At 44.7% G+C, this 26,301-nt stretch overlaps 1 protein-coding gene across 1 annotated transcript; it reads left to right on the top strand.

Annotated features, from left to right (window-relative positions):
- Positions 1 to 335: 335 nt before the first annotated feature.
- PRNP (prion protein) lies at positions 336 to 23,202 on the top strand. Its single transcript, XM_054998540.1, has 2 exons — positions 336 to 459; positions 19,633 to 23,202. The coding sequence occupies exon 2, from the start codon at positions 19,643 to 19,645 to the stop codon at positions 20,399 to 20,401; it is 759 nt and encodes a 252-aa protein (XP_054854515.1). The 5' UTR covers positions 336 to 459; positions 19,633 to 19,642; the 3' UTR covers positions 20,402 to 23,202.
- Positions 23,203 to 26,301: the final 3,099 nt, after the last annotated feature.

The raw sequence follows: 26,301 nt of genomic DNA, 5'->3' as shown, positions 1-26,301 counted from the left end.
AGCGGGATATAATGCCATAGAGTGCACCCTCCAACGCAGCCGTTTTCTCCAGGGGAACTGATCTCTGTCGTCCGGAGATCAGTGGTCATTCCAGGAGATCTCCAGGCCTTACCTGGAGGTTGGCAACTGCTACGACCAGGCAACCTGGGCAAGCACACGTTGTGATAGGACGAGGCGCGGGTAGCCTTGCGATGCCCGGGCGCCTTTACCTGTCATCAGGAGCAGCGCTCCGCCCGGGAAGGGCGAAGGCAGGAGCTACGGCGAAGCCCCTCCTTCCTTTGCTCTGTCCCTCCCCGGCGTGGTTAATCCTCCCCTCGGCAGAGCGGCTGCAGCAGCAGCAACATCAGCGGCGCCTGGCAGAGCCGCAGCCGCGACACCTGGCTTGGAACTGCGCCTAGGAGCACCGCAGGAAGAGCGGCCGCATCCCCACGACGCCCGAACCCCCCTTGGCGGACGCAGGTATGCGGTGGGCGAGGGAGAAGGGAGCGGGCGGGGGCTGGAGGAGGCTGGTGCTATTGGAGGCAGAGGACGGCGGGGAGCACCGGAGGAGGAGGCGAGGGCGCGGGGTTGGGGAGGAGGCGGCCTGGAGGGTTCCGGCTGCGTCCCTGGGTTCGGTTGAGAGCTGTTTGGAGTCGGGCTGTTGGAGCAACGGAAGATCTGGGCGTTCTGTAGGAGGAGAGAAAATCCCATCACGGGAACTGGAACAGAAAGCTTGGGGATCCTGTCCCTCTACTCACAGGATGCCTGAGACACCCACAGTATCTTGTTGCAAACATGGTTGCCACCCTCCAGGTGGTGGCTGGAGATCTCCCTGAATTACCGCTGATCTCCAGGTGGATCAGTTCCCCTACAGAAATGGCTACTTTGGAGGGTTGGTTCTATGGCGTTATACCCCACTGAGGTCCCACCCCTTCCCTGGCTCCAGCCTCCCCAAAACTCCAGGAATTTCCCAGCCAGGAGCTGACATCCTTAATTTGATTGATTGTTATTATTATTTTCTTATTGCCTCCCCCCACTGGTGGATGGGGGTGCAGAAGTAGTGCAGAGTAACTCTGCTTAGGATGGCACTTTTCGTTTGTGGCAGAAGGAAGATTTCAACCGGGGGCCTCCCGCTTCTTCTCCTAGCCTCTACGCCATACCTGTTTCTACAGCAGTACCATTGCTAAGAGACACTCGCTGGCCTGCAAGCTCCAGGCACCTCTGAAAAAAGCATACTGCAGACCTTGGAAACATTGTTTCGTATAGCAAGATGCTGCAAACGGTTAAGATCCATCATATGCAGGAAATACGACAAATTGGGTTTCTATTAGATCAGGTATATGGACTCCCCATGGACAGAAGCTCATCCACTGACTCCCCTCACCTTCCAAAAAAAAATCCATGTTCAAGTCCTCCTTTCCCAAAGGAAGAAAAGATGGTTAGGATTTTGCTTTGAATTCCCATAATCTAAGCTTTGTTTAAAATATTTCTATCCTGCCCTCTCTGTTGAAAAGCACATAAAGCAGCATGCAATAATTAAGATATTAAAAAGAGTAAAATAGAAACTGAAAGAATTAGCAGCCATATAAACATTTCTATTGACAGGATTGGTACTCCTTTAGGGGGGGAAGGAGGAGCTCAAGAATAGGGTCAGTGATTAAAACAGAGATTTAAATTCTTGTTCTCTTAACCCAAGTAACAATTTTCTCTTCTGATTAGTATAATTGCTCCGTTTTTACACTTAGGGCAGAGAACTACCTTGAAGATAGCCTGCAAGTCATCACACCTGCATGTGTGTTTTTTTTTTAAGGCAAGGAGTCTGGCCTTCATTCAGACATGTCTGCCCTGCTTAAGAGAGTTATGTAACAGCCTTCCATGCCATAGCACCCTCCATGTGCAACCTATTCGCTATAGCTCATCCCTTGGCAAAGAAAAGCAGGTTAAGGAAGGCTGACTGGGGGGGATGCTTGTGTAATACCCTGAAATCCTGTGGAGAAGGAACTATCGGGGTGGCTGGGTGGCCAGCAGAAGCTCCTGACACAGTAAACTAGTTTGCATGTATGGTGCCACATATTCTTTGTTACATATAGATCCAAGGCATTCTGGATCGCAACAGAGAGATTTGCATTTGTATAGGCCTATACATGTAAAGCTTCCAATAGCTTTCCTCTTAATATGACCAGTTAGCCAGAGCAGCAGCTGCACGGTTCAGAAGATTACAGATGATGCAGAGTTCCAAGCCAGAAGCTGAGTGTATTATTTAACACATCCATAGCAACCTGGTTAGGAGATGGCGTCCTTCCCCTTCCTCTCTGCTAACTGGTGATGCTCTGCTTCCCTCGAGAACCCCTCCTCCTCTGCTTGCTAGAACACTCTCTCTCTCTTTCTCTCTCTCTCTCACACACACACACACACACTCACTCATGATCACAAATCTGCTGCCTTTGAAATAGGGTCAAAAGCATTAAACAGATCGATCTGTTGATTAAAACACTCGATGCCTGTTTTCTCCTGCCAGTCCAGCGGCAGGCTTTGCGTACAAAAGAGCTCGAGTTCAGCTAGCCTCATCTGCTAAAGGATCTCCAGTAACAGGGAAAATGCTTCCTCTGTGTGTCATTCCTGAGGGCTGCTGGTGAGCAGGGCACTGAGCTAGTGGGACTAGCAGCCTGACTCAGGGATATGGGATAAGCTAGCTAAATGCGTTCGTTCTGTCACGGCGGTCCACTGTGTTTGGAGGTGATTCTGTTCATGATCTCTATGCATTGCTTGAGTCTTCCAAGGAATGGCTAACTGCTGTCTTAATTGGCTGGTCTGCCCACAAGCTGTACTTGATCGATGTGTACTTGCTTTCGATGTGTACTAAAATTTGCTATTCTGACCCCAGTTATTAATTGAGGCTGATGAGCAAAGGAGCTGAAAAACCACACTGTACAAGCTGTACAGACATCCAGTCTTGTTCATCTCTGAGACAGATTTGATTCAAAAGGAACAATACTTTCAATGAAAGCAGGCAGTTTTTTGGCATACTGAATGAAAATATTGTAGCTCCCCTTGAAAACTAAGAGCCCCTCTAATTTATGGAGGCAGCACTCCACTGGAATCCATTTCCATGTATCTTTTCAACTTCAGTCTTGTGTAGCCATGAGTTTATATATTCCTTACCACATTTGAGGCTCACTGCCCTCTAATACAGTGATACTCACTCAGTGGCTTGGCTCTTTGACACAGCATGTGCGGCTTTTCTGAACACTGTTCCTGATTTGACACCTGCCTCATATTTCAGGTATGTGGGCAAAGCCTGTGGTCTGTGGACTTGTAGTTCCCCAGTGGGAGCAGGGGATCCCCCGCTCCCACCTTCCACATCTGCCACATGGCTACCTGGCCAGCAGGGGGGAAAGACAGGGGAACAGGCTTCCCAGGCGAGCTCCCAGGGTGCCACAACAACGTCATTCCCGGAAGTGACGTTATTGAGCCCCGCCCCCCCAAGAGCACTCCTGCGCTTCACAGCAGTCCAATTTGGGCTCCAAACAGGAACATGCTCCTGGGCCTGCCTGATGACATCACTTCCCAGGAGGGAAAAAAAGGAGAATGCCAGGTCTTAGCCAAGGATAGTAAAGAATCCAGTAGCACCTTTAAGTCTAACCAACTTTACTGTAGCATAAGCTTTCGAGAACTACAGTTCTCTTCAACAGATGGGGTTCTTGAAAGCTTATGCTACAATAAAGTTGGTTAGTCCAGTAGTTGCTACTGGACTCTTTACTATTTTGCTACTACAGACTAACACGGCTAACTCCTCTGGATCTTAGCCAAGGATGGAAGTAAATGTGGCTCCTTTGGTTATTGGAAATTGTGAATGTGGCTCTCCACAAGCAGAGGAGTGAGTACCGCTGATCCAATGGTAAAGAGGTTGACCTCTCGGCCAGTCTGCAAAATCAGACCACCCACAGAACAGGCAGGCACTCCCCGGGTGTGCAGAAAACTTTACTTGAAAAATCAACCGAAGGAGGTGCAAAAAACAGGAAGCCTCATAAGGGCCAAAAACGCAGCAGAAAGCATGAAATGTGGAGAGTAAGAGCCAAAACACAAGAAATACCCAGGTTCAGCACGTGTTCTCTTACCTCAAGGTTTGCCGGGATCTGTAGGCGTCCTGGAAGCTTAAAGTTTAGCATTTACAGAGCAGCAGGAAGGGAAATACAGGCGCCTGTATTTCCCTTCCCCTTCCTGCTGCTCTGTAAATGCTAAACTTGTTCTCTTACCTCAAGGTTTGTTGGGAAGTGTAGGTGTCTTGGCAGCTTAAAGTTTAGCATTTACAGAGCAGCAGGAAGGGGAAGGGAAATACAGGCGCCTGTATTTCCCTTCCTGCTGCTCTGTAAATGCTAAACTTTAAGCTTCCAGGACGCCTACAGATCCCGGCAAACCTTGAGGTAAGAGAACACGTGCTGAATCTAGGTATTTCTTCTCGTGTGTTTTGGCTCTGAGTTTAAGAGAATAAAATCAGAAAGGAATTCAGCCTGCTGAAGACCCAATGAATTTAAAGAATAACAGAGGACGTGATTTGGAGGTGTGGAAAGATTTCCATGTTGTTTGTCAGTCCCATCATTCTTTGCAGGCCCCCAGCTTATTCCCTCAATTAGCAAAGTAGGTGGCTCCACGCTGTTAAATACAGTAACAAAACAGCGTCCTCCAAACAAGATGGAGGCTTCTGCGTATATGGGGCAGCCCCCATACAGAGACAGAAATTGTCAGGATGAGGAATGTTCAGGTCTGCTGCTCTCGTGCGGCAACCTTGGCCATGTTAGGACAGAATGTAGATTCAAGCCATCATTCTGCCTGGAGAAGTGAGGGTGTGGAGCAATCTCTGTGTAGAATGCTGTGGTCTGGACCGCAGCTTGTACAGTGGCTGCCAACAGGCATTTTCAGCACAGTGTTCTCCAGTGATATGGGAAGCAAGATCCATTTCCTCTTTGGGCAACAGAAAGGGAAGATTAGAAACCAGTTTGAGAGAAGCAAGCCAATTCTGATCTTTTCTTTTTCTTAAAAAAAACAATGGGTGGATCTCACTGCCTGTAATGGTGGTGGAGGCTCACTTTCTCGAAAGAAAACAGCGCTACTGTCCTGGCAAGAGAGGAGAGAATTGGATAGCAGTCTGTCTTTCGTTGTACTTTTGCTTCTCTTAAAGTGGCTGCAGCAGCCATTTTTATCCTCAGCTCCAGTACACTTGAGCAGTTTCCTCTACAGGACTCCATGTCTCAGCCTTGGGTCTTTTGGAGGCAGTTTGCAGGGACTGCCCCTGAATTAAGGAGGGTAGATGAGGGTGGATGATAGGGAACCAAGGAAATCCTTGATGGAAATGAAAACTGCAATACGGTTAAGCGTTTAAACAATATGGTTAAGCACCTGGATGCTTTAAGTTTGTCTACACAAGACGCCTCAGCCCGTATTTGGCAAGCAGAGGGAGATGCGTTGCTAGCTGGGAAGGATAGTTTTAAAAGACAGAGCCTATGGAGGTCGCTCCTCAGAGGGTTTGTTAATTTCATCTTTGCCTCCACAAAGGCTCTGTCAATTTCACCTCTCCAGTCTAAAACTGTGTGGGATTGCAACCAGAGGGCAGCGAGGAATGGAAATGGGCTGGATCTGTCTTCCAGAGCCAGGCTTAGAGCAGAACTACAAGTGACAAAAGGCACAGGTTGGACACTTGTCAGCTTCCCTCAAGTTTTGGTGGGAAATGTAGGCAGTTTGGCGGAATGTTGGACAAGTGACAGTTGAAAAGTCCATTGGACAGCAGTCAGAGAGCGAAGCTGCAAGACCAGGACGCCTACATTTCCCATCAAAACTTGAGGGAAGCTGACAAGTGTCCAACCTGTGCCTTTTGTCACTTGTAGTTCTGCTCTTAGACTTGGAGAGGTTATAATGGGCTGAAGTTTCCCTTCTGGCATTTCAGAGCCTCTTCACACAGCTCCCGTGTATAGCAAAGCCTTTGCCTTACTGCCAGATCTCTTTTTAAACTATCCTTCGTGGGTAACATAGCATCTCCTGACACGTGTTCTTCATGTGTCAGATGTCTCGTGTAGTGAGACTCTCAAGGATAGGTTTTTGAGGTATTTCGCTCATGAAGATAGATCAAGATGAGTAGCCATGTTAGTCTGTCTATAGAAGTAGAAAAGAGCAAGAATCCAGTAGCACCTACAAGACTAACAAAATTTGTGGTAAGGTATGAGCTTTCATGAGCTGTGACTCACAGAAGCTCATACTCTACCACAAATTTTGTTAGCCTTATAGGTGCTATTGGATCCTTGCTCTTATCTGTTTCTCTCAGTTATCAGTCAGATGTCCCCTGAAGGTCTACAGGCAGGACATGAGGTCAAAGCCTGCTCCTGTTGCTGTCCACCTCCCCCCACCAGCAGCTGATAATCAGAGGTACACTGCCTTTCAGTATGGAGGTTCTGTTTATCTATGGGTCTCTCCTCCTTGGATTTGTCTTTTTAAAGCCATCATGTTCAGCGGGATCCTGAGTGCCGTAGGCTTGCATGTAAAGGTTGTTTACATGGAATAGCCCTGCTCAGTTATGCAACTGTGCATGGCTAACTCCTGGCAAGTGAAAATCCCATTTGTAAGGTTTTACGTGACGATCCACTTAGGAAGGAGCGTTTTAAACAGCAATCTAGAAATACACATAGGGATGTGGGTTAGTATGCAGAGGCAGGAAGTAGCAAACCACCTCTGAACATCTCTTGGCTTGCAAACCCTCTAGCGTGTCTGGAAGTTGGCTGGTTCTCAACAGCACTTTACACACACATTTGGGACCTTGAGCCCTTACAATTTATGCTGACTCTATGGTGCCAATTTCTATGCAGCTGAACAGGATGCTGAGAAACACTGCTAAGATTTTTCTTTCTGCTATGGCAATCAAAGTGTTGTGCAGTTCATATACTACTGTACATGAAAAACACATTACCTCAATATTCAGGCCTGGCTAGAGAGCAAGCAGTGCACAGACTGTTTCCAGATGCAACAGCATTGTTTTGTTTTGCTGCTTCTGCCCTTTTGGGGGGGGGCAGGGAGGACTGATCCTTCCAGCCAAATCTTTCACAATGGCAGGAGGAGTGATTCTGGGGGAAGGATCTGGGTTTTTATTTTTCCACAGGCTGATAACTTGTGTTACTGCTAAAAATAAATAAATAAGCAAAAAGAAGGTGCCCTGGCTCTACCATAGAGCCCAAATTGAGAGTGTTCCAATATTGCACAGATTTAAAAGCTTTGAAAAATTATATTAAATAAAAATTTGGCTCCTTCTCAGACCTTTAATCATTTATTTTGAAAATGTATATGCCGCATCTGCAGGGAACCTGTCGTGCCTAAAGTTTTGTCCTGAGGACACAGGCAGAAGCCACTCAGAAGCTTACTAGCATTCATATGGCAGCTGTAGTTGAATTAGGTGTAGTCCCAGGGTTACCAACCTCCAGGTGATCTCCCAGAATTATTACTGATCTCCAGGCAACAGAGATCAGTTCCCCTGGAGAAAATGGCTACTTTGGAAAGTGGAGTTTATGGCATTATACCCTTCTGTGGTCCTGCCCCTCCCCAAAGCCTGCCTCCCCAGCCTCCACACCCAAAATCTCTAGGAGTTTCTCAAACCTGAGCTGGCAACCATACTATTAGCTTCTGATCATGGTGAGTTAAACAAGCAAGCAAGGGGAGCAGGACCCTGGTAAGTCACTTCCATCAGTCACCAAAGAAGGAACTGACTCCAAGAAGCTGTCAGCAAACAGTAAGAGTTTGATTCCCACTTTTGCTAATAAATAGCACAGTATTTAGTAGCAATTCTCTGGTCTCCAGATATTCATAAGGAACTCAGATTTTTGTAAAGCAAGGATGAAAGCTCCCCCCACCATTGTTGAGTGCCTGCCAGTGGCCTTGTGATGGAGGCAGAGAGCCAGCAAAGCATAGTGTTTAGAGAGTTGGGATAGGATTTTGAAGAACCGGGTTCGAATCTCCACTCGTGTGATGGAAGCTCACTGGACATTGTCCAGTCACTCTTTCTCAGCCTAATCTACCTCACAGGGTCATTGTGAGGAGGGGGAAACAACGTTATAAACTGCTTTGAGTCCCCATGTTAATGAAAAAATGGTGTCACTTGGGAGCTGAAGGGGTCTGCCTGAAGCCTTTTATTTATTCCCAGTAATGAGCATTCTTCCTGCACATGGATTGTTTTGCCCAGTGTGTATTACATGTTATGTGTTAGGTCTTTGGAGTCCCGTGCTCTAAACGTGTTGGAACAGTCACCTCTGAATACTTGAACAGGAGGCAAAATCGGGGGAAGCTCTTGGCCTCTTTCCCTTGTTTGTTAAAATCCCCAAATGTAGAAGAATTCATTTCCTTCATTCCCCCCCCCACCCCATTTTGGCAATTGTCTTTGAAGCTGAGCATAGTGGAAAAACATGCCCAGGTGTAGCTATTGCCCAGGCTGCCCCATAGCTAAGGGCACCACTAGAGGGGGTTATACTTGGCTTTTGCCCAGTGCTCCAGAATCCCTAAGGCCAGCCCTGGTCAGACTCTTGGTCCATCAAGGTCAGTCTTGTTTCCTCTAACTGGCAGAGGCTCTCCTGGGTGTCCGGCAAAGGTCTTCCATCATCCCCGACTACCTGATTCTTTTAGCTGCAATGCTGGGATTGAACCTTTTTGCATGCAAAACAGATGATCCACCCTCCCTAAGGCAGCCTGTCTCTAGCATAGGATTGTTTTCGGGGCCCTGTGAGAAGCACAGGAGTGCTCCCGGGGCAATGTGATGACATCACTCCATCCTGGGAGTGATGTCATTGCGCTGCTCTGGGAGTGCACCCAGGAGGCCAGTTCCCCCTCCGCCCCATTGGTCAGGTGAGTGGTGGCGGGGGGGGGGGGCGCAGGGTGGGAGTAGGGAATCCTCTGCTTCTACTGGGGGAACAGCAACCCTACTCCAGCATCTGTGGCAAATGGGACGAATTGATTACAGCCTGTAGAGGAATTTTCCAGGATTTTTTGTTGCCTGCTGGAGTCAAGTCAGCCTGCTGCTTCTAAGACTCCTGTCTGATGGACATTTCCCGCAAGGCTGTTCCTCAATGTACTGAACTGTCATTTAGGCCAGGCAGCAGGAGTTTTCCAGGGCCCTCTTGTCCTGGCCAGTAATGGAATTGGTACAAGGGTCTGGGCACCAAGACTCCTCCTTTTCAAAGTCCACGGCTGGCTTGCGGAGCAGACCCCTGACAGATCATGACGGACAATTCCAAGTTTTGAATAATTCTGCCTGGTTAAGTACATATAAAGACCCTCTCCCCTAGGAAGGCAACACTGTATTGGGAAACGTGTGAATATGTTGCAGGAATAGCCAGAGCCTCAGGAGTACCAAGCACTTTTCAGGTAGGAAGCGTTTGGGACATTTTGCCCTCTGCCTGCAAAGCCTGCAGCTACAGAATCAAGAGGATGAAGAGGGGCCCGGCTTTCTCCCTTCCCTCCCATCTACAGTAGCTGTTCCATGCAATGACCTGATGGGACATTTATCCATTTATTGCTTTTCACATCCCTCTATTCTTCCAAAAAACACAGAGCAGTGGATGTTGCATTAAATCCAAAGTAACGTTTCTGTGGGTATAAAGACTTCCACTCATGGAGTGCAGGTTACCCCCTCCCCCAGTGGCAGCCCAAAATGCCCCCTGAAACCCTCAGGAACAGGATTACAGGAGACATTTTGGGCTGCTGCAGGAGGAGGCAAGTCAAAAAATCATACTCCTCAGATGAAAGTCCTTGCACTCACAGAAACATTACTTTGGATTCAGTCCAAGTTTCTCTGCCCTCCTCTGCTTTGCTCTCACAACAACCCTGTAAGGCAGTTTAGGCTGAAAGAGTGTGACTGGACCAAAGTTACCCAATAAGTTTCATGGCAGAGTGTCAGGTCCTGCCAGGTACTTCTCCCAAACACTTTACTGCATCACTCCAGTGTATGAGTTAAAAATGTTTATTTAGAGTAAACACCAGTTTCAAGATACTGTAACAAGGGAATTAACTGGAATGACTAAAGGTGGGAAAGTTAGATCAGTTATAGGTTAATGTCTCCTCCCTCCACCCCCAGTAGGAAGAAGAGGCAGTTAGGAGTTTTGGCGCACATAGCCTGGGAAGAAGGGAGGGGGAAGAAGAGGAGCTCGGTTCAGTCTCTGTAGTGGACCCAAGGTCACATTCCCAAGCATCTGCAGGAACTCATAACCAAAACACCTTGCCTGGAAGATAAGCAGTTAACAACAGGTTTACACAGTTCTGGTACTCTCTGCACCCACTCAGAGGCACTGAGACAAAATACATAAGATGAATGAAAGATATGCTGAAAGCCTATCTGACACAGAGCAGGGATTCAAACCTGTGTCTCCTGGATCCTAGTTTGATACTCCAACCAGAACAGCACATTGGCTCCCATGGTGCACCAGCCTTGCCAACACTCAGTAGGTCTGGATGGAACACCTTTTGTTTATTATAGAAGGAAGGCAGGATATCAGTGGAATCCAGTTAATAAACTCTTCTCTAGATTGCAGCCTGTTTATTTTGTTTCATAGAACTCAGTGGAAGCCATTGAGGAGTATGTGTTTCTCCGCTGTGCATAACCCATTCCATTTGTTTCTTACTCATGGTAGAATGTTAGTAAGTGACTTTTGTATGGACATTTTTTAACATTTATCAAAAATGAACATGTGAGATGATAGTTTAGCCTTCGGCTGAATTACCATGCTATTTATAGAATGTTCATAAACAGTCTCATTTATATAAGGGTGAGATGGGATAAGCTGCAGGGCTAACATAAAGTAAATGAATGGGCTTGGAATGGAAAGACTCACATTGGAAGGACAAGAAGGGGGGTTGTGCTGTTGCGTGGATGGTTGAGAAGCAGAGAGGCCTAGGAACTAGGAAGCAGTGCTTGGGGCCAAAGGGATTGAATTTCTCATACCAATTTAAAATAAGCAGGCAGGTCTTTGGCTCCTGGTTACAGGGAGGTTTTTTTCCTGCAGCATATGGTAACGTGATTGGTCTGTGAAATATTTTATTTTTAAAAAAAGATTCAACACTTGGCCCTGGGAAGCTTTTCCACCAGCACTTATATTTTTCCAATAGTCTCCTTTGTTTTCCTGGTTATCTGCCCCATTGCCAAGAAGTTTCTATCAATGACAGACATTGTGCTATAAAACCTTGCAAAGCCAAGGGGTGGTTTGGACATGTTGCGTGTCCTTCTCTGGAGGCTGATGTCAGATTGGTATGCTGTGGGAGTAATAGCTCAGTCCAGGGCTGAGTAACAAGAAAGCTTGCATGAAGTGACTTGCTATTTCTAGTAACCAGGTCATGTGACCCACTGAGCTGGATTCTTCTTTCCGACGTTCAAAACACATTTTTTACTGTAAAGACACAGTAGAGAATTGCACTTCAAAGAAAAAGCTCCTTGTTTTCACTTCTCCTTCCTTTCCTTATGTAGGCTGTAAGGCTAGTTTGTTCTTTCTAATATTGCCATTGTACATACAGTTTTGAGGAGCTTTATTAGTTATTCTTAATTTCGCATTTAATAATAATAATAATATTATAATAATATTCGATTTATATACCGCCCTTCAGGACATCTTAATGCCCACTCAGAGCGGTTTACAAAGTATGTCATTATTATCCCCACAACAAAACACTCTGTGAGGTGAGTGGGGCTGAGAGAGCTCCAGAGAGCCGTGACTAGCCCAAGGTCACCCAGCTGGCTTCAAGCAGAGGAGTGGGGAATCAAACCCGGCTCTCCAGATTAGAGTCCCACGCTCTTAACCACTACACCAAACTGGCTATCTACAGTCTTGGACTAAGGAAGCCTGGTTTAAGATCCCTACTCAATCCTTACTGGGTGTCCCTGGACCAGTCACACGCTCTCACTCCCCCGCCCCAGTCTACCTCACAGGGTTGTGGTAGGACTGCAATGGTTAAGGCTCCTTGTAAGAACAGTAAGATAAAAATGCAATAGAGATTAATATTATTATTAGGGATACCATACCCCCGGTGGGGGCGGGGGATCCCTCACACCCCGCCCCTACTTACTTGGCCAGCGGGGGGCCGCACACCTTCTGTTCGCGCTCCCATGCGCAGCAGCCACCTGGATTGGCCCAGTTTGGCCTGGATCGTGGCCACTGCGGAGCACGGGAGCACTCCTGCGCTCCGCAGATGCTCAAAACGGGCTTCGCGTGCCCACACCCACCCCAAGGGTGAGTGCCAGGCCCCAATCCCCCCACCGGGAGGTTGAGGGGGCCTGGCAACCCTAATTATTATACAGAAGATTCAGCTGTCTGTGTGTAGATTTCATGGCTGAAAAGCAGGAAGGATATCCAGTAATAATAATGTATTTAACACAATTCTGAACACCCATCCAGGCTGATTGCATCTCATTGGCCAGATGGGATCTACTCAATAAACCTTGTTTTTGCTGCCTGCCTGGGCCAGGAGGATTATCAAGCACACAGCTTGCGGGTGGGATGGCTTGGTCCAGCCACAAGTAATTCAGATCTGCTTTGGGGATCTTCATCACATTGATTTTCAGGTTAGAAAAAGCCTGTGTCCCTGACCTCACTGAGCATATTCAGTCATGACAAAATTTCTACTTAGAAACTACAAGACGGAGCCTGCAACAAAATGTTGCAGGTTGTGTTTGGGTTATGTTGGGTGGTTTGTTGTTGTTGTTGTTGTTCAGTTTAAGATTTTTCTGCAACCCAGGCAGTTTGCTCAGGTTTGCAGAGAAATCTATAATCCATACCTAGCCCCATTGTTCAATTTTTTTATCTGCGTACAGGTTTGGAATTAAGTATAAAATATTCTTCTTTCATGATTCATGAGTTTGCTTAGTATGGGATTGTGGGTAAGGGGACATTGTCCCATACCCAGAGAAATGATATTTGGACTCTCTCTGGAACCCACAATTGAATCACTTTGTTACTTTGCACTTTAGCTGAAAGGTAGGATTGAATAGCCAAGTTTTATGCTGATAAACAGTAATAATGCTACTTGCCTAGACAGAGCACCTACCACCACCTCCAACCCTAGCAGATATTTATCCAGAGCTCAGGAAGCCCCAGATAGCTGAATCGTAACCAGAAAGCATATCACCTGGCTTATATGGTAAAGTGAGGGAACTTGCAGTGGCCCCATAGAGGTCAGCAGCAATTAGAAAGGAAAGAAGGACATAGAAAATTACTGGAGGGTGTCAAAGAGAAAGCAAAACTGCGGGCAATGTTGAGAGTCTCTCTGAGAGAGATCAGAACTTGGTCTACAAGGATTATATGTGACAGCCCTGTGGCCCAGAAAAAGACCACACAGCAGGGTCCCGTCCTTTCCTCCCATCTTCCCCAGCAGCTTCCAGGGTTAACAGGGATATTTACTTCCTGTTGGGCTTTCCTCCTCCTGTTATTTTTAATGAGGAACATGTTAGAGCGAGTGTTAAACTACGCTGCGGAATTAAACGCCGAGCTGGTCAGAGAGGCAAAAGCTTTATTTGAGGAAGTTACATACTTGAGGGAAAGGGGGAGAGATAGATCCTAGCTATCTGACTACATCTTGCAGAGACGGAGAAGAAGTGTGGCAGGAGAGAGAAGAAGCAGGATATTGCCCTGTTTAGCCCAATAGGAGACAAGACAAGGAAATGACCCCCAGGAAACAAGAGAGGTGCTACTCTCACTGTCCTAACTAAGTGATCCTTGCTGCCCCCTGCATGGTAGGCTCTTCTTACTTCTTGCTGCTGCAGTACACCAGACATTGTTATTTCTAACACCCCTTCTCAATGTCTAGTGTACAAAGTCCACAAAGTTCAGTCTTTCTCGTAGACTTTGAAATGTCTCTTTGGCAAGTGGCTTGGTGAGGATGTCTGCTGTCATTTCTTCTGTAGGGCAGTACTGTAGCTCAACAAGTCCATCTTCTTGCATATTTCTCACAATGTGATTCTTTATGTCAATGTGCTTGGTTCTTGATCCAATTCTTTCTGTATTTGCAAGCTTTATGCAAGATTGATTATCTTCAAAGAGTTGTATAGGTTTGGGTTCATTTATCCCAAAGTCTTCTAATAGTTGTAGAATCCACTTGAGTTCTTGGCATGCTTCTGCTGCTATGTATTCAGCTTCTGTAGTTGATGCCGCTACTAGGTCTTGCTTTCTGCTTGTCCAACTGATTGCTCCTCTACCATAAAAGAATACTCGTCCACTGGTAGACTTTCTGTCTGTGATGTCTTCTGCCCAGTCAGCATCCATGAATCCCACTAGTCTGGGATTGTCGCTTGCTGGTAGCTTGAGCTTCAGTTGTGCAGTACCTCTCAGGTATCTTGCCAGTCTTTTGACTGCTTGCCAGTCATTCACACTTGGTGATGCACTTTTCCTGCACAGTATTCCAACTGCTGCTGCTATGTCAGGTCTGGTCACTGTACTTATGTAGAGCAGTTTTCCAATTGCTTCTCTGTACACTTTGATGTTTCTCAGAGGTTCATTGTTTCCATTTTGTTTCAGGAAATCTGTTTCCATTGGAGTACATGTTGGTTTTCCATCTTTCATGTCCATGTAGTCTAGGAAATCCATGATCTTTTGCTTTTGATTGAGAAGATAGCTTCCATCTTCCTCTCGCTCTATTTGAACTCCAAGGTAAAAGCTGACATTTCCAAGACGCTTTACTTCAACCTCTTGGTTCAGGTGCTGAATTATTTCATCACAATCTTGTTGATCCTCATAACAAAGAAGAATATCATCTACATAAATCAGGATAAAAGTCCATTTGTTGTCTTTCTTTCTTGAGTACAGGCAGCGTTCTGCCCCGCCTTGCTTGAATCCTTCTTTGATGAGCATTTGGTTCAGTTTCTGATTCCAGGCTCTTGCAGCCTGTTTTAGTCCATAAATGCTCTTCTGCAGTTTGCATACAAGTCCTCTGTCTTTGGACTGTTCAAATCCACGAGGCTGTGTCATATACACGTCTTCTTCCAGCTCTCCATGAAGAAAAGCAGTTTTCACATCCAGATGCTCCACATGCATCTTCCTTGCGGCTGCTATGCTCAGTAGTGTTCTTACTGAAGTGTGTTTCACTACTGGTGCAAAGGTTTCATCATAGTCTTCTCCATACTTCTGGGAATATCCCTTTGCAACTAGTCTTGCTTTGTACTTTTGTACTTCTCCATCTGCATCAAGTTTGGTTTTGAAAATCCATTTGCATCCTACTGTCCTTTTTCCAGGTGGTAGTTCTGTGAGAATCCATGTCTTGTTCTGGATCAGAGAGTCAATTTCTTCTTTTGCAGCTTTTCTCCATTTCTCTGCTTCTCTTGCTGGCATTCCTTCTATGTCTTCCCAGCTAGAAGGTTCTGGTACAGCTTCTGTTTTTGCCAGGTAAGAGAATTTCAGTGGTGGAACTCCTTTGTTTGTTCTGTCTGAGCGTCTGACACTTGGCTCTGCTTCCCCTTCTCTTTCTGTGGGCTCTGCAGGTGTCTCTTGCGTCTCAGTCAGGTCCCAGAGTTGCACAATTTCTGGCTGCTGTGCTGCATCAGCTTCCTTTGGTGTAGACTCTCTGGTGTCAGGCTTGCTTGCCTTCTCTTCTTCATCAATGTACACCACATGGCGGATCTTCACCGTGTCTGTCTCTGGGTTGAGGATTCGATATCCCTTGCATCCCAGTGCATATCCAACAAATATGCCTGCTTCTGTTCTGGGATCCATCTTAGACCTCTTTTCCTTCGGAACATAAGTGTAGGCTTTTGATCCAAACACTCTCAGATGCCTTACATTGGGCTTGCGGTTGTACCACAGTTCAAATGGTGTGCTGCTTGCACCCTTTGTAGGTAGCATGTTCTGCAGATAGGCAGCAGTGTTGATAGCTTCTCCCCAATATTTTTGAGGTAGCTGTGCTTCTTGCAGCATGCTCCTGCACATTTCTGTGAGAGAACGATTTTTCCTCTCTGCTATCCCGTTGAGTTCGGGGGTGTATGGCACGGTCAGGTGATGCTCTATTCCTTCAGCTGCTAGGAAGCTTGTCATCTCCTTCCCCACGTACTCGCCTCCATTGTCTGTGCGGATAGCCATTGGTTTTCTCTGGAATCTGTTCTGCACCATTGCTAGGTACATCTTGAATTTTTCCAGTACTTGGCTCTTTTCCTTGAGCAGGTAAATCACAGTAAATCTTGAAAAATCATCAGTAAAAGTCAGAAAGTACTTACTTCCACTGGGTGTTACTGTTCCCATGGGTCCACAGACATCACTGTGAATCAGCTCCAGTGGTCTTGTCGTCTGCTTCTCACTCTGTTTGGTGAAAGAAGGTCTTGTGCCTTTGGCTTGAATACAGCAAACACATTTCTCTGCATCAGGACATTTTCTCATTTGCAAATCATTAGTCAGATTCTGCCTTTCAAGCTGATATATATAATCCATATTAGCATGTCCAAGCCTTCTATGGATAAGACTAGTACAATTCTTGTGGGTGCACTTTTCAATTAAATTCACTGCGCCTTCAGAGCAATCCAGCATATACAGGCCATCCTCTAATGTGCCTTGTGCAATTAATTCACCTTCATTGCTAATAAAACATTTCTCTCCTTTGAATACAGTCTCGATTCCTTTCTTGGCCATAGCAGAAACCGATATTAAATTAGATTTAAGTTCAGGTACGTATAGACAATCAGTGATCTGCACTTCTCTAGTTTGGCCACTGGGTAGTGCACAACATGCAGATACGGTCCCTTGTCCCTGAGCCGTTAAAGCCTCTCCATTTGCCGTATACAATTTGTCGTGGCTTTCTTTCATCTCATTAAAAAACTTCTCTTGATTGCATAGATGGTTAGTACACGCACTGTCAATTGCCCATTTGCATATGCTTTGATCACTTTTACCAACATTTAAACAATTCTTATCAGATCTGCTTTTCCTTTGACCATTGGCATTAGGTGACTTAATGGCTGCATTAGCATTCCTAAAGCCCTTTGTTCCCATCCATCGTGGCGGTTGCTTGCTAACTCTCTGTGAATCACGAAACCAACAGTCTTCCTTTAAATGTCCTTTCTTTCTGCAGACGCTGCAGGAGAAATCACTTCTTGAACTGACTCTTAAAGCTAGCTCTCTTGGCTCACTTATATGATCCAGTTTGCTAAAACTTTCCTCTTGCAGTCTTGCAAGTACATAGTTTAAGCTTAAATTTTCTCTCATTTCCAACACATGTACTATGTTTGTATAAGATTGAGGAAGACTAGACAGCAAAATTATAGCTAGATCCTCATCCTGGATCTCCTTTCCAAGGGATCTTAATTTCTGTGTTAATTCCATGAAATTTGCAATATGATCTTTCAATTTTTCCTGTGGCTTCATCTCAATCCGATACAATTGCCTCATTAGCAAAATTTTAGTTTTAATTGATTCTTGACGGTTTATTTCTAGAAGAGACGTCCACATTTGTCTAGAAGTGGGCTCATGAATAACTCTTATCAATTGTTTATCACTTAAAGCATTAATGATAATAGATCTTGCCTTATTGTCGTGCTTGACCCATTTGACTTCCTTCTGAGGATCTCCAGTCGGTTTTTCATCTGTTATTGCAGACCAGACGTCCAGTTGAATAAGATGGGCTTTTATTCTTTCTGCCCAAAGATCATAGTTCCTCCCGTCGCCTAGTCGGTCGATCTGGAACCCCTGCTGTGCTCCCCAGGAGTCCGCCATCTTTCCTCTATTGTCTGCCCTCTGTGCTTTAGCCTGCGGCTACGGCAGAACTTTTATTGCTCTCTCTTAACTTCAGCTTGCGTTAATTGCCTCTGTGGCCCATTACCCTGTTAGAGCGAGTGTTAAACTACGCTGCGGAATTAAACGCCGAGCTGGTCAGAGAGGCAAAAGCTTTATTTGAGGAAGTTACATACTTGAGGGAAAGGGGGAGAGATAGATCCTAGCTATCTGACTACATCTTGCAGAGACGGAGAAGAAGTGTGGCAGGAGAGAGAAGAAGCAGGATATTGCCCTGTTTAGCCCAATAGGAGACAAGACAAGGAAATGACCCCCAGGAAACAAGAGAGGTGCTACTCTCACTGTCCTAACTAAGTGATCCTTGCTGCCCCCTGCATGGTAGGCTCTTCTTACTTCTTGCTGCTGCAGTACACCAGACATTGTTATTTCTAACAGAACAATGGGGTATTCATCCTACATCATGATTATGATCTATAGCAGGGGTGGCCAGCTCCTTCAACCAATGGGAAGGGATACTTCCTAGTTGATTCTAGAACTGGACCCTGGGCCATAGCATCACTGCTGCAAGTATTGAGCACTATGGCACTTCTGCATTGGTGGGTGGCCAGCTTTGCCCAAAAAAACAAGATGTCCTACAGACCTTTGCAGTTGCTCGGGAGCATTCTGCAATGTGCACAAAAGGCTCACCAAGTCAAACATGGGTGCCTCACCCGCTGCAGGCATCAAGCAATGTGCTACCTCTTACTCATCAGGCATCCTATGCAAAGTGAGAAAGGACTCTTTTAAAAATTCTAAGTCCAAATAATGATAGGTGTGAATCAAAACTGAGAACCTACATCCATCAGCATTTAGATATGTCCCATTGGGACACTGAAGCATTAAGCAAATGCAGGATTGTGGCATTTGTGGAAGACCAAATGCAGTTATTATTGGGGCAGGTCATGATGGCAGGGGGTATGAACTTCTGCACATTTTTTAAAGGAAGCCTCATTTCCAGTCATTCCTGCCCCTCCCCCGGAAATGGGAGGGGGATACAAATCCAGTTATAATATGCAAAAAGGTAATCTTAGCAAACTGCATTGATTGTTTTTGCCTGACTCGTGGCACCCTCCAGGGCATCAGATATATCTCCCATACAGGTACAAGGTTTCTATATGGCTGTCAGTAGGTTTGTCAACTCCATGTTGGGAAATTCCTGGAGATTTTGGAGTAGAGCCTGGAGAAGGTGTGGTTTGGGAAGAAGGCCATCAGAGGGTTATAATGCCATAGAATCTACACTCCAAAACAACCATTTTCTCCAGGGAACTGATCTGTGTAGTCTGGCTATCAGTTATAATTTGAGGAGATCTCCAGGCTGCACCTGGAGGTTGGCAACCTTAGCTGCTAATCATGACAACCTCCTGGGTGGGTGTTACAGCTCATAAGATATAAGCAAACCCCCATTCCATCCCTTGATCAATCAAGATTTTTTTTATCCAGGTGTTTCTGGGAAGCACACAAACGGCATGAAGGCACTATCCCATTGATAATCCCCTATTCCAAGGTACACAGTCTCTGGACCTGGAGGTTTCATTTAGCTATCATGTATAATAGCTTTTCATAGATATGCCTTCCATTAATTTAAAACCTTCTATACAATATTTATTCATACAGGGCTTGGCCACTGTGCTCGTACTCAATACCTGGGTGAAAATTTAAAAAATATCAACACTTCATTTATTGTTTGCCTTCCTGTTCGGTTTGCACGTACCATTGTTTGATAATTGTTTCCAGGTGTAGCACAACTGTCCCATCTGATACTTGCTCCCCAAAAACCTTTTGGGAAAGCCCATTGTACACTGCTTGTGAATGTCTATTTTGCCCTTTGTGTGTGTCAGAGACATTAGGCGATTCTTTTTTCCTGACCAGCATCCTATATTGTTTTGTTTTGCAGATTAACCACCATGGGGAAATTCCTGGTGACCTGCTGGATAGCAGTTTTCCTTATTCTGCTGCAAACTGATGTCTCCCTTTCTAAAAAAGGAAAGGGCAAACCCGGTGGTGGCTGGAATACCGGGAGCCATCGGCAGCCCAGTGGCTATCCACAGAACCCCGGTTATCCACAAAACCCCGGTTATCCACGCAACCCCGGTTATCCACACAATCCTGGTTATCCACAAAACCCTGGTTACCCACACAACCCAGGTTATCCCAGAAATCCTGGCTACCCACAAAACCCTGGTTATCCTGGAGGAGGCAGCTGGGGCAGTTACAACAGCAAGCCATGGAAGCCTAAGCCACCCAAACCCAATATGAAACATGTGGCAGGAGCAGCGCTGGGAGGAGCTGCAGTGGGAGCTGTCAGTGGCTACCTCTTAGGCAGCGCCATGTCTAATATGAATTTCCGTTTTAATAACTACGATGAACAACGGTATTGGTATGAAAACCGAAATCGCTATTCTGACCAAGTTTACTATCCAAAGTACGATCAGTCCATGTCAAGAGATGTCTTTGTGAGAGAATGCGTCAACGTCACTGTGAAAGAGTTTATTGAACCCACTGGAAACCAAACAGCAGATGAGATGGAAAGGAGGGTTGTGACCCGAGTGGTACACGAAATGTGCACAGAGCAGTACCGGCTGGTGTCGGGCGTTGCTATCCTTTTTGCTAACCCTTCCATGCTTTTAATCATCACATTTGTCATTTTTTACCTGATACCCTGAGGTGGCACTGATGAAGCTTCCACCTGGTTGTTGATCTCACTCAGAAGGAATAAGATTTATATAAAAGCAACATTTTTGTGGAGAACATCTTCTTGCTTATGCACCTCTTTGATGGGAGCATCCGTAAGAGCTACTGTGTCTACTAAGTGTTAATGAACATACACACTGCCAAGCGTAATACTCCTCTGAGAGCTGTCTTTGATTCTGTATCTAGTGGAACAAAATAGCTTATAAGGAAAGAGACCAAGGTGTAATTTTGTTAGGGGAGTGAATGGATCAAAATCCATCCATCGTCAGAGCTAATTTAGCTTAATTTAAAACATAATAAAGCTTCCTTTCCAATCTATCCCCATTATATGGACTTCTTACTGAAGCATTGCTAGCTTTGAGAGTATTCATTATAATACAGAAGGCAGATTTCTAGAGAATGAAAATGTTTTCCCGTTCTTCAATAGCATCCCTGAGAATGACTTCCAATATTACATAATACAGGGGTTAAAGATTGACAGGAGGTCTACGGGTTCTCATTTTTACACTTGCTCTTGCAGCAAAATGTGCAAACTAAAGGTATAAATTGCCTGGAGAAACTGCCTCAGGGCATAGAGCAGGGCATTAAATAAATACTGTGTGAAGCCATTCTAATGCTCCTATTTTTGTTTAAATTCCAGACAGTCCTGTTATCTTAACAGCAAAGAGATAAAACATGGTTGTAATTTCAGGGAGCAAGGTGTCCTTCCACAAAGACATGTCCTACACTTCTGGTTCCATGCTTTAGCAAACAGGGCTGCACATGGGGCTGCCGATCTTGGTGGGCTCTATGTATGCGCAATGGGACGATCCATTGGAATCTTGGTGTGAATGCATTTTACCTGAGTTGTTGAGCATGATCTTTTCATAGGCAGTGAACAACAGAGCCAGGGTCTTTACGCAGAGCTATTCCCTACACGTAGCAGTGAACCAGATTGTCTCAAAAGGTTGCACAGACAGCACTTCCTGTTGGTTGTGTGTCGTGGAAGTAGGCCACAAGAAGTTGTATGTCACTTATGCCAGAGAGAACTTGTATGTCACTTATGCCAGTGGTTACAAAATCTCTTGTATGCTTTTCATGAATATGAATGTAACTGAAATATTTTTTTTTAGTTGAAGAGAAATTATTACCATAATCATGAAAAAATATTATTAAAATACTAACTAGCCATATAACCATAGTATCTAGAATTTCAGAGGTCCCACAGAAAAGTCCTCTTGTTGGTACAGTATCCGCACATGAAATACATGCATGGCCTAACTTTCCTTCTCTTTTCATTAGGAAAGGTTCTATTCCATTCCCTACAATTCACACGTCACTTACTGCCCAATGATTTTATTAATAGTTATGTATATTCACAGAGACATCTGGATTACACCCGAATTTACAATAACAATTAGTACACAGGAATACAGAATACATGAAACTGCCTTATATTGAAAGGACAATTAGAACATAAGAAGAGCACTGCTGGACAGACCAGTGATCCATCAGCATTCTGTCTTGCACAGTGACCTGTTACTCTGGAAGGCCAACAACAAAGCATAGGAGCTGAAGGTGTCAGCTAGAAATCTTTCTCACCACCTAAGCTGACTTCTTAATTAGAGACACACCAAGGCTTGAACCTGAGACTTTCTGCATTCCAAGTGCATGGTCTACCACTGAGCCACGCCTCCTCCCAAGTTAACTTCTATTAAATCAATGTAAATAATTGATGATGGTGCCCAGGTGAGCCTGACCTTGTCAGATCTCAGAAACTAAGCAGGGTCGACCTTGGTTAGTAAGTGCAGGGGAGATCTCTAGAAGACTAGGGTTGTAGAGGCAGGCAATGGCAAACCACCTCTGTTAGTCTCTTGCCTTGAAAATCCCACCATAGCCCATCAGCTATGACTTGAGGGCACTCTCCACTACCAATTGATGATGAGGCTTGGAACAGAGAACCCAGCTGAATTTACTGGGATTTGTTTTATTGACCTCATTGAGATCTGGATCAAATTTTAAGAACCAACCAAACATTCAACCAGAATCATTCCAAAGTTGGCCTATATGGGTAAGCTCGTTGTGTTAATTGATAGCACTTATATGTGATTTGCCAGGAGTTTTGTGAAGCCAAGAACTCCAGGACGGGGTCTGAATTATTTGGAGAATCAACAATTGGGATAACATTGATGCAGAAATGGAAATTCAAAACCTGATCTTTTGTCCATTTTGACTTGTATAATTGGGCATAAAATTTGACTGTTAGGAGGAGCATATTAACAGTCAATAGAGTGTATGCAATTCAGCCGTCTAGCCATATTTAACCTTAAAATGACAGTCAAATGAAAGTCTACAATTTGGATTGTATTAATTCTGTCTATTCTACCGCTAATGGCCTGTTGTATTTATAAGTGGGTCCATTCTTGCTAATCTATATTTCAGTAGACTCACTGATAACACTGTTTGTATGAAAGTAGAGGTTTTTTTAAAGTGTAGTCTCAATGTAAAGTTTGTACAGTTCTGCTTCTGAATATAGCTAACGTGCTGTATCTTTTTGCAAAACTGGCTGACGGTTGCACAAAGCCAGTTTTAAATATTGCTGCTTTGATGCCATTGAAAGAGGTCTCTACTAGATCAATGAGAAAAAGCACAAGCAAAAAAAAAATTAAGCGATTTGTCCCATGTGATGAGAGCATTTCGTAACTTTGTAATTTTGCATGTGCTTCATTTTGGTTTTCAGAAGGCATTTTTAAAAATGTTTGTTATTGGATATAAATAAATCACGCCAAAGGCTCCAGTGTGTTTCTCTGTAGGTTTGTCATTAACAGTGTGCTGATTGTTTGAAACAGTGTGTGTGTGTTTACTCCCAGAGGGCCTTTGTTTTCTCTAGGAGTCATTTTTCCTTTCTCCAGTAAATCAGTGGCTGAATGGAAACCTAAGCTATAGCTGCCTCTGTGGTCAGAGACATACAGTGCACAAGCTAGCAGACACTAAGCGGGTCTTGGTGTTGTCAGTGCCTGGAGGGGAGACGTTCTGGAGACCCTGTGTACGCTCTCTTGAGATGGAGTGTAAAGTATTATAACCTGCCTCTTAGCAGTGTTTTTGAAGTAACCCATGACAGGGCCTTCTTGGTCGTGGCCCCAATATTTTGGAACTCCCTCCCCAGGGATATTTGTCTGTGACATTCTATGTTTTCTGCCAGCAGGTAAAAATTTCTTTGTTTTGACTGACATTCCGTCAGTGATCTTTCCTTACTGCCTTCTGTTTTCATTTGATGTATACGGTTTAATATGTGCATTTAGTTCTGATTTTTAATTGGTTTTGTGATGTATTTTTAATTATTATACTACTTTAATAGTTTGCTGCCTTGGTGGGCCTGATTGGGTAGAAAGGCAAGATATGTGCTATAAATAAATTTAAAAAGTAGTTTCCATACAGAGGTTTAAAACCTTATAAATTATGTGCAAATAAAAAGATAAATTGTCCTAAATTAAGACTAGAAACCCAAAAGTAATTTATATATATTTCAACCCCCTTTGTGAGCCAATAAATAAATCATGGAACGGCAGACAAGCACAATGAAGAACCAACAAGTGCTAAGCCGGTGTCACCAGGGAAGGCAAGAAAATCAGTGACAAGGATCAGTCCAGATCAAGCAACCTCTAGGGGAGACAAGACAATAACATTGAGAAAAGATATGAGAACAAAAATGTTTTCATTCATCTCCAAAAGCATAAAATACCATGCAAACTTCATATTTCACCTTTCTTCCATGGAATCAAGATAACATATCTACAATTCCATCTAATAATAATATTTGATTTATATACCGCCCTTCAGGACAACTTAATGCCCACTCAGAGCAGTTTACAAAGTATGTCATTATTATCCCCACAACAATCATCACCCTGTCAGGTGGGTGGGGCTGAGAGAGCTCCTAGAAGTTGTGTGACTCAACCAAGGTCACCCAGCTGGCTTCAAGCGGAGGAGTGGGGAATCAAAACAGATTCTCCATATTAGAATCCCGCGCTCTTAACCACTACACCAAACTGCTCAAAAAGACTTGCTTAATTTCAGCAAGATGTATTAGTTAGAGTGTCAGTCTATCATTTGGGAGACTCAGGTTCTAATCTCCATTCTGTCACAGAAGCATTCTGGGTGACCGGGGGCAGTCACAGTCTCAGCCTAACCTACCTCATAGATGTACTAGTGTGAGGCTAAAATGAAGGAGGGCTGGATACTGTTGTAAGCTACTTTGAGTCTCCGTTGGGGAGAAAAGGGGGGTATCTTATATACTAATAGCCAAGAGGCCCTGATCTACGGATACGAAAATCCACAGATTGGGATGATTTAGGCAGAAGGTTTTCTTGCAAACTTGGGGGACCTCCCAGACAGGCAGAAAAATTCAAACACTTTTTAAAAAATGTATGGGGAGTTTAATAGTTTCCCTATTGGGGCATAGCTTCAGTTGCTGACACAGGTGCTGCCATCTCTCCCACATCAACAGCTGCCGCCAACACACATCTGTCAGAGGGAGGGACTGCTCAGCCACCCTCTTGCATGCTCAACATTCTGAAGAGCCACCAAGGATTGGGGTAGGAGGTAAACTTGGGGGGGGGAGGCAGGTGACCAGAGCTTTGTGGATGGGTGGGGGAAAGTGGGCATTGAGGGATAGAACAAGAAAGCAATTTGGGGGAGGGGTGAAAGAGAGAAGAAGTTATAGAGTGAGGGACAGAAAGAGAGGGAACGTGAAAGAAAGTGTGTGTATATGAGACAGCGGGCATTGGGGGAGAAAGAGAAAGCGAAAAAAGGACTGGAGGAGAAGGGAGGGAGGAAAAGGGGAGGGAATACCATAGCCACTTCCACAAGTTCCTTGCAGGTTCCCTCTTGTAAATATCTTTTTAAAAAATTTAAAATGCCTTCATGCCATACTCAGAGTTACGAGAAAATCTGCAAGGTAAAGAAATTCCATTTTTTAACAAAGACCAAAAAAATTGTTTTAGATGACAGCCGGTACCAGTTTTGTGACAAAATAACCATGTTTAACCATGAATCATACTATAAACCTTAACTGATGATAATCATTTTTCTCATACTTCAGACCACTTCTTCCTTGATTCATTATTTTGCCCACTTTATTACTTCATCTTCATCTCATGAGAGGCTAGAAACGCTGACCTTTCTCATCATTCGTTATGCTGGAATAAACATGGTTAAATGTTAAGTCTTTCTGCTTCTTTATTTCCTTGAGGTCATCTCAAGGTACCAGTCTGAAGGCATATGGTAGGGGAGTCATATTCCTGTTGTGTGAAGCTGGTTGAGGAGGTTGGGAAATCTCCTTAGAACCATGTATGCTGCCTCACGTTCCTTAATACAAGAACAGCAGGATGGAAATGTAACGAATAAATAAACTGGATAAATATATCTCAATGAGCGACAAGATCCTCAGCCACTTAAAAGTTGAGGTCACTCCCCTGAATTTCACTGGAGTGCCGTTGATTTACTAACTTTACTTTGTACATGATTTCAGAAAAGAAAGATGAACAAGCAGCCAAGATCATTTTGTAGAATTACTCATTAATAATAATAACATTCAATTTATTTACCACCCTTCAGGACAATTTAATGTCCACTCAGAGCAGTTTACAAAGTGTGTTATCATTATCCTCACAACAGACACCCTGTGAGGTAGGTGAGAGCTCTGAGAGAGCTGTGACTGACCCAAGGTCATCCAGCTGGCTTCAAGCGGGGGAGTGGGGAATCAAACCCAGTTGTCCAGATTAGAGTTCTGCTACTTTTAACCACTACACCAAACTGGCTCTCATTAGCCACTGAATGACGCACAGCTCAGAAATTTAGATCTACTAACACTTTGCCAAAGAACCCAGCAGGA

This window comes from Eublepharis macularius, chromosome 14, assembly GCF_028583425.1.
Source record: "Eublepharis macularius isolate TG4126 chromosome 14, MPM_Emac_v1.0, whole genome shotgun sequence".
In the NCBI taxonomy this organism is placed as follows: Eukaryota; Metazoa; Chordata; class Lepidosauria; order Squamata; family Eublepharidae; genus Eublepharis; species Eublepharis macularius.
The sequence above is the reverse complement of the archived record's forward strand: the minus strand, read 5'-3'. Positions and strand labels throughout refer to the sequence as shown.